Source organism: Stomoxys calcitrans, chromosome 4 (genome assembly GCF_963082655.1).
Source record: "Stomoxys calcitrans chromosome 4, idStoCalc2.1, whole genome shotgun sequence".
NCBI lineage: Eukaryota > Metazoa > Arthropoda > Insecta > Diptera > Muscidae > Stomoxys > Stomoxys calcitrans.
Window position 1 is genome coordinate 112,966,336 of NC_081555.1, and position 8,484 is coordinate 112,974,819.

General features: G+C 43.0%; 1 protein-coding gene across 1 annotated transcript; it reads left to right on the top strand.

Moving 5' to 3' along the window:
* The first annotated feature begins 1,397 nt into the window (after window positions 1-1,397).
* On the top strand, window positions 1,398-7,734 carry LOC131997006 (uncharacterized). Its single transcript, XM_059367245.1, has 3 exons — window positions 1,398-1,458; window positions 1,551-1,730; window positions 7,553-7,734. Exons 1-3 carry the CDS (start codon window positions 1,398-1,400, stop codon window positions 7,732-7,734), a joined length of 423 nt encoding a protein of 140 aa, XP_059223228.1.
* The last annotated feature ends 750 nt before the right edge of the window (window positions 7,735-8,484 follow it).

Below are 8,484 nucleotides of genomic sequence, written 5' to 3' on the forward strand. Positions count from 1 at the left end.
CAGTTACTACTTACAGTGACAGACCTATGATGTCGATGTCGTCGGCATAGGCAAGTAGCATGTGTTCTCTTGTGATTAGTGTGCCATATCTATTCACATCTGCATCTCGTATAATCTTCTCCAGAAGGATATTAAAGAGATCACACGATAGGCTGTCTCCTTGCCTGAAATCTCGTTCCGAGAGATTCTTTCCTACTCTTACTCAGAAACTCGTATCAGCAAGTGTCATCCTGCAGAGTCTTATACATTTTGCAGCGATACCAAACTCAGACATGGCTTGAAATACCTTTGAACGTAAAAGGGTATCGAAAGCGGCTTTGTAGTCAACAAAGAAATGGTAGGTGTTAATTTGTCCTTCCCCGGCCTTTTCCAGAATTTGGCGCAGTGTGAATATCTGGTGCAGGATGGATTTAGCAGGTCTAAAGCCGCATTGATAGGGCTCAATTATCTCATTGACTTTAGGTTTTAATCTTTCACACAGTACGCTCGAGAGTATCTTGTATGCGATGGGGAGGAGACTTATTCCTCTGTAGTTGGCACATTCCGTATTGTCTCCTTTCTTGTGTACGGGACATAGTATGCTGAAGTTCCAATCATCAGGTATGCGTTCTTGTGGCTACATTGCGCAGATAAGGTGATGCATACGCCATATATCAGCGTGTCGCCTCCGGTCTTACATAGTTCAGCGGGTAACCCATCTGTTCCTGCTGCCTTGTTGTTCTTTAGTTGGGTTACTGCAACCTGGACCTCATTCTGACTAGGAGGTAAACAGTGATGCATACGCCATATATCAGCGTGTCGCCTCCGGTCTTACATAGTTCAGCGGGTAACCCATCTGTTCCTGCTGCCTTGTTGTTCTTTAGTTGGGTTACTGCAACCTGGACCTCATTCTGACTATACCATCATCATTGATTGGTTCTGCGGAATTTTTTCCCGAAATATTACCCAATTTCTTTTACTAAGGTCTTCAACATTCAATTTACTTATGGTTCGAATCGGCATATCAATTCTTATTCATTATTCTTTGTTTGGCTTAAAAACTCGACAAATGCGATCTACGGTGGAGGGTATATAAGATTCAGCCCGGCCGAACTTAGCACGCTCGTACTTATTTTTATATAATAGAAAACATTAAGTATGTCATGTATATACATTTTATATAGTCAACTGTGCCAGACTTTTGCCCCTCTTTGTCGGCTTAAGTCATTTAATACACCTTCAATTACAAAAGATACTAAATTCTTTTCCGGGATTAAACAACTCATATAAGCCTTTGTATGTATGAAATAATAAATACCATTGCCTCAAAGCAGCTGTCGCCCAGAACATCTTAAATACTGCGGACTCATATGCAGCTCAATAATCCCAATAATTAACCATATTAACTTAAAGATAAAATGTTTTCAATATTGATTTTCGCATTGCTCGTAAATTTCAATCAAATAATCCACATAAACGGTAAGTCGAGATGGGAGGGAATTCGTAAAGCATAAAATACAATTTTATTAAAACATTGCATTACACTTGTAATCGCCTGAATATAATAACAGCTCAATGTCGACGATATGAAATTTATTATAACTCCTCGCTATCGCCCACATGTGATGTTAACTGCCAGGATTTACAACGTCCATGTCGTTTGACCACACAAAGTCCTCAGCCGGGTTGTTATTGCCAAGCAAATTATGCGCGCAATCTGCGTCAACAGTGTATACCACGATCAGAATGCTGTAAGTAAACTCTAAACATATGGAAAGAGATGCAGAGAAACAAAAAATGTATGGTGGTATGGCCAAATATGGGTATTTCCACAAGTTATATGTGGATCAAATGCAAATTTGCCCATGAACATACCGTAGCACAGAGGTTAGCATGTCTGCCTATGCCGCTGAACTACCGGGTTTGAATTCTGGCAGAAACATCAGAAAATTTTTCAACGTTGGTTATCCCCTCCTAATGCTGGCGACATTTGTGAGGTATATTGCCATGGAAAAATTTCTCCCTAAAAAGGTGTCGCTCTTCGGCACGCCGTTCGGACTTGGCTATAAAAAGGAGGTCCCATATCATTGAGCTTAAAATTGAATCGGACATCACTCAGTGATGTGTGAGAAGTTTGCCTTAGTTGCTGAATGGAATTTTCATGGGCAAAACAGCAAATTTGGGTTCGAATCCTGGCAGGAACATCAGAAAATTGTTCAACGTTACTTATCCCCTCCTAATGTGAGGTGCATTGCCATGTAACGCATTTGTGAGGTACATTGCCATGTAAAAACTTCTCCCCAAAGTGGTGTCGCTCTGCGGCACGCCGTTCGGACTCGGCTATAAAAAGGAGGTCCCATATCATTGAGCTTAAAATCAAATCGGACAGCACTCGTTGTGAGAAGTTTACCGCAGTTGCTAAATGGAATGTTCATGGGCAAGATACTGGCAGTTTTTAGCTCAAAGGTAGGGACCGCCACCGTAGCGCAGAGGTTCGTATGTCCGTATATGACGTTGAACGCATGGCATGGAATCCTGGCTGGAATCCCCTCCTAATGTTGGCAACATTTGTAAAGTAGTATGCCATGTAAAAATTTCTCTCCAAAGAGATGTCGCACTGCGGCACGACGTTCGAACTCGGCTATAGAAAGGAGGCATCTTATCATTGAGCTAAAACTTGAATTGGACTGCACTCATTGATATGTAACAAGTTTGCTCCTGTTCCTTAGTAGAACAGTGGGCAAAATTTGTATTTGCATTGATAAGAGAACGCAATTTGTTCGCCTACCGCAGGCCAACACCCTTTTGGGGAGAAATTTTTACATAGCTGCCTTGCCATTTACATGGCATAGTACATCAGAAATGACCGCCAGCATAAGGAGGGGATAACCACCGATGAACATTTGTCTAATGTTCTAGCCAGGAATAGAACGCAGGCATTCAGCGTCGTAGGTGAACATTATCTGCGCCACGGTGGCCTCGGTGAATGTGGGGTTTTACTAATAGGGTTTTGTAACCCTAGATAGATATTGTCGAAACCTGTTGTTGTTGTTGTAGCAGTGTGTTGTGTTCTATCTTTCGTCTGTTTGATTCTGTTGAGTGTCTAGATCTAGGAACTCTGCGATCTAGATGGGGTGCGTGATTATGGTCTGGCTGGGCAGTGTGTCGTGTGGTCTCTGGTCACAATCGGTACATACATCCTGCACGTTGGCATTGGTCTGAGACGAGTGGGTCTGGCTTGGCAGTTAAACAGGTGGCATGTGTCGTGTGGTTTCTGGTCACAATAGGGACATACATCCTGCACGTTGGCATCAATTCTTGCTCTGTAGGAATTGAGGCGGCTGCATCTGCCGGATCGTAATTGAGCCAGAACTACTCTGGTTTGCCGGGGCCGGTCAATGTCTTCAGATGCAATGAGAGGCGGTCGTTCTCCAAGAACCACATTCACCCGGTAGCTATTCACCGCATCTGCTACCGTGTCTGCATGAATGTTTTCTAGACCCGTTTGATATGCCGTTTGATACGCCGCTTGATCTAGAGGTTATCTCTTGTAGCGCTTGACCTCACGCTCTATATCATGTAGATCTATCTTAAGGCTTCTGAGTGGTGAATATCTATCCACAAGATGATGATTTGCATGGTCTCTGCGATAACAGCCCAAAAGGTAATGCTTAGACAGCATGTAGTTATGACTATATCTGAGGAGCAGAGCTGAATTGGGACATATCTGAATATTATTCCGGATGCCGCCGTAGCGCAGAGGTTAGCATGTCCGCCTATGACGCTGAACGCCTGGGCTCGAATCCTGTCGAGACCATGAGAACATAAAAATTTCAGCAGTGGTTTTCTCCTCCTAATGCTGGCAACATTTGTAAAGTACTATGCCATGTAAAAACTTCTGTCCAAAGATTTGTCGCACTACGGCACATCGTTCGGACTCGGCTACAAAAAGTACGACTCTTATCATTGAGCTTAAACTTGAATCGGACTGAGAAATAAGCCCCTGATGGAGGTGGTCCACATGAGAACGGAGGAGACAGCCCGTAGCAGTTCGAAGGGCGGCGTTATGACAAATCCGAACCTTATTCCACTGGGTGTCACAGAGCTGGCGAGACCACACTGGCGCTGCATAACTTACCACAGACCGATCAATTGCTTTGTACGTGGTCCACAAGGCTTCTTTGTCAACACCCCAAGTGCTGCTGGCAAGTTATTTGAGTTTCTACTTTTGACTTTATCGCAAATTGCTGTGGCATGTGAGGAGAATTTGTAACAGCTGTCAAATGTGACACCAAGTATTTTGAGGCACTTGATGTTCGGAATCATTTCTCCATCGACCATCACATTCAGCTCAGTATTCACCTTACGCGTAATTGTAGTGAATAATGTGGCTGAAGATTTGGTGGCAGATATCTTCAAATCTTTTGCAGCAAAATATGAGGCAAGTTCGTTGAGGTTGACGTTCAATCTATTGCAAATGTCAACAATGGGTGGGGGTCCTGATGCCATGATCGTACAATCGTCCGCATATGATACGATCTCTATGTCGCCTGGAGGCGGTGGAATGGAGGATTGGCAGAGGTTAAACAGTGCCGGAGATATCACCCCGCCTTGGGGAACTCGATGTTTCACTCTAATGCGTTTTTATGTCTTATACCTAAATTCCATAAATGACTGGCGACCGCACAGATAATTCGTGACCCAGCGTTTGAGGCCAGGCTAGAGGGACGTATTGGCAATTTCCTCAAAGAACTTGGCATGGCTGACCGTTTCAAATGCCTTCGATAAGTCGAGTGCCATGAGGATCGTCCTATCATATGGCCTGGTCTGATTGAAGCCACGGTAAATATGTGCTGTGATGGCATGAAAAGCAGTTGTTGTGCTATGCAGTCTTCGAAATCCATGCTGATGCACGGCGAAAGGAAATTATTCAACAAGGCTCGTGAAGAGTAGTCCCTCAAGCGTCTTGGCTTCTGGTGAGAGTTGTGATCTCGGTCTGTACGACTCCCCTTTACTCGAATACTTTCCAGGCTTCAGTAGCGGGATCACTCCGCCCATCTTCCAGACATGGAGAACTATAAGAGTGCACAAAGACATGTTGAGGACAGTAGTAAGGTACTCAACTCCAGGTGAATCCAGATTCTTCAACATGAATATAAAGATTCCGTCGGGGCCCAACGCCTTAGATGATTTGGCGCCTCGGATGATATTCGTAACTTCGTCCAGGGTAAATCATGATGGCTGCTCTTCCTTGCCCTGTCACTGTCGGGATGCACAATAAATTGACTGTTGAACAACCTGGCGCACCTCTTCGGATCATACACGGTTACGTCGCCAAAAGTGACTGAGGTCCTGTCATCCCGTCTACACGGGGTTCGAGAGTGACTTAAAAGTAGACCACAGCTTGCCAGAACCGGTGCCTAAGTTACATTGCTCCAAGTGTTCCAGCCACAAATTCCGCTTATGTTCGTTGACTACCCTGTTTCTAGATTCAGCTCTCTGATTCTGGGGCTAGTGGGGTCCGTACAATGAATCCCATCACGCTCGTCTGCGAGTACCACTGCCTACGCCGGGAAATTGGACCGCACTTGGGGTATTCGAGCGTCTGCGGCGTTAATGATGTCACGGAATTTCCTCTCCGTCTCCTCTCTAGAACATTTGAGGCGGGTGTCAGTTCACTCAAGCGGCGATTGGTGTACTTTATGAAGCCGATCCAATCGGCCTTCTTTTGTTTGATAAACTTTCGGCTCTCAGAGGTTGTGGAATCGAGTCGTCGGTCGATGGCGAGAATGATGGGAACGTGGTCTGATCTCAAAGAAATTATGGCGTCCCAAAGAAATATTACATCACTCAGGAGATCAGGGGATGCAATGGAAATGCCTGGAAAGCTGCTACACCTCCTCGTAATCCTATTGGGTCTTCCCCTTTAACCGTGCAAAATGTGCCTTTAATCTGCTCTGCCCCGCTGGTCGTTACTTAGGGGAGAATGCCATAAAACGGGATGCGCATTAAAGTCTCCTAAAACCAGACGATTATGGCCATACAGTAGCCCACTTTTGTCGGGCTTGTAAGCTTGGCCATTAACATAGTCACAACTACCAACCGGCGGCATGTACACGTTGTATAGCTCTATCTCGGCAGAACCTGACTTGACTGCTATCCCCATGCACTCCATGTTGTTGTCGCTATCGACAACTTTGCAAGCTGCGGGTGTTGGTCAGCTTTGTCTCCTGTATCGCTGCAACCAATAAGTTCTTTCGAGTTATAAAATCCACAATCTCGTCGATCTTGCCACGGAGATCGTTGCAGATATTGCCACGGAGATTCAATAGCAAAAATGATACGCTTCCCGGCACTGGTCTGGCAAAATTAGTTCGACGACGAGAACGCAGAAGGCGACGACGACGATGCTTGTAACCCACTACTGTCTATGTACGCACAGAACCTTGCAACATATTCAGTGTGACTATACTCCCGTAGTGTTGTAAGGCCAGAGCAAAATCGGAAAAGTACCCACTCCATGCACCGGTTACATCTCACCCACACCGACCGAAGATGGAGGTTCTGACAAACCGAACAGAACCAGGGTCCGTTCTTTTCAATTCCGGCACGGACCAGAAGCGTTCGGAGAAGCCACTCCGGGATGAGCCTCTCCCATGACGAAAAAAGGACGACACGAACGTTGAGGCGGTAGCCCTTGCCGATGAAGAATTCCTTCGGGTCAATTCGGTGCGTACAACCGAATGCCATGTGACGGTTAAACGCTTTAGTGAAAAATCCCGCTTAAGTGCAACTTGTTGGAAAGAAACATTCTTGTTGGTGTTATTCAATGCCATTGAATTCTCATAATTGAAAATCGCTTAACTGCAAATACCGCTAAACTGAAAAAGTTTGTACATACCAAATACCGTTTTTATATGGAACTGAAATAGCAAAAGTAAAATTTGTTATTTCTATGGAAAACTGTAGGGCGATTTAAAAATTCGCTTCATCGATAAAATTCACCAAAACCTATTTTGATATATCGCTTATGACTGTCTCTGACCATTAAAGAGTTCTGATGAGCATTGCTTTTCTTCAACTCAAGTTATTTTATACATAATTGCATACATTATCGCTTAACTGCAAACTTATTTCACTTATCCGAACTACGCTTAACTGAAAATTACGGATAAGTGAAACCAAATTCAAGTAATTTCAGCGTTTCACTTATGCGATTCCGACTGTATATCAATGTGTTACACATTTATAACACTTCGATATATCTATTTTCGGCCCTACAAGCTATATATGGATCGTCGTAAAAATTTAGAATGATTGAGTGATGTTCAGTGTACAAGCATAACATGACTTGTAAATTTCATGCCAATCCCTTAATATGATTTCATCCATGATGACAAGCACGGAAGACACCATACCCTTATATCTAAATACAAATAATTGTCATCATCCCCCCTGGTTAAGCATAAATATTAATTAGTACTTTATTTCAAGCGCCCAACCCTGAAAACAAAGGGAAAGGAAATTTTTATGTTTTTACTCTTACCCGCATTTTTTTTGTGTCATCTTTCAGCTCGTGACTGTTTCCCCAATGAAAGTCCAATTGCTCCCTTGAGTAGAAGTTGCGAAAGAATTTGTCGCTTGAGGCCAAATACAATGCCCATAAGTATTTGCTATCGCCAGTCGGAGAGACTTTGTGTTTGTGACGCAGCATATTGCCGCAACCGCAATGGTCAATGCCAAAGGGGCAACTAAGTGCTCGCAAATATGATGGTTTGAGTAAATGTGGATGAGAATACAAAGTTTCAGTTAGAATTGCATAGAAAGTAATGGAAATGGTCCGCTGTCCGCATGCAGGATTCATATGAGAAAACAAACAAAAAAAAAAAAAAAGGATTTGTAGAAACAAGAAATAAAAAAAATGCAGATGATTACAAATATTCTGGTGAATAATGGATATGATGGTCTGGTGTGTTTATACCATAAGCAAATGCAATATAATGTTGCAAAATAAACTCTTTTGATTTTATGTGCCATCGTATGGTACTAATGCAATATAGCATGATCTCATAAATATGATTGGTGAAATTTTAAAAAAATATGAACTTCATAGCAACCGGCAAAGTAAGTAATTGAATTGAAGTTCATAAGTAGTCCTCATACCAAATTTCATAAGAAAGTCCAACAATTAAAATTTATAGAGGTACGGGATAGGGTTAGGCTGAAAAAACAGTTGGAAAACCAGTAAGGAAAGGCCAAGTGTACTTAGTACTTTTTGTATGTAGAACTTAGCTCAAAAGCTAGTCAGACTTTAATTTGGATACCTATTGAAATATCAAATAGAAACTTGTAAGATTTTCCTACGATAGGACAAAAAATTTGGATTTCCACATCCTTAAAAGGCCATATCGGATAAAAGGTTATACGGGAGTTATATCGAAACCTGTGCCAATTTTAATGACACATACTGGCACGTAAAAAAGAACATCTCACACCCTAGATTGT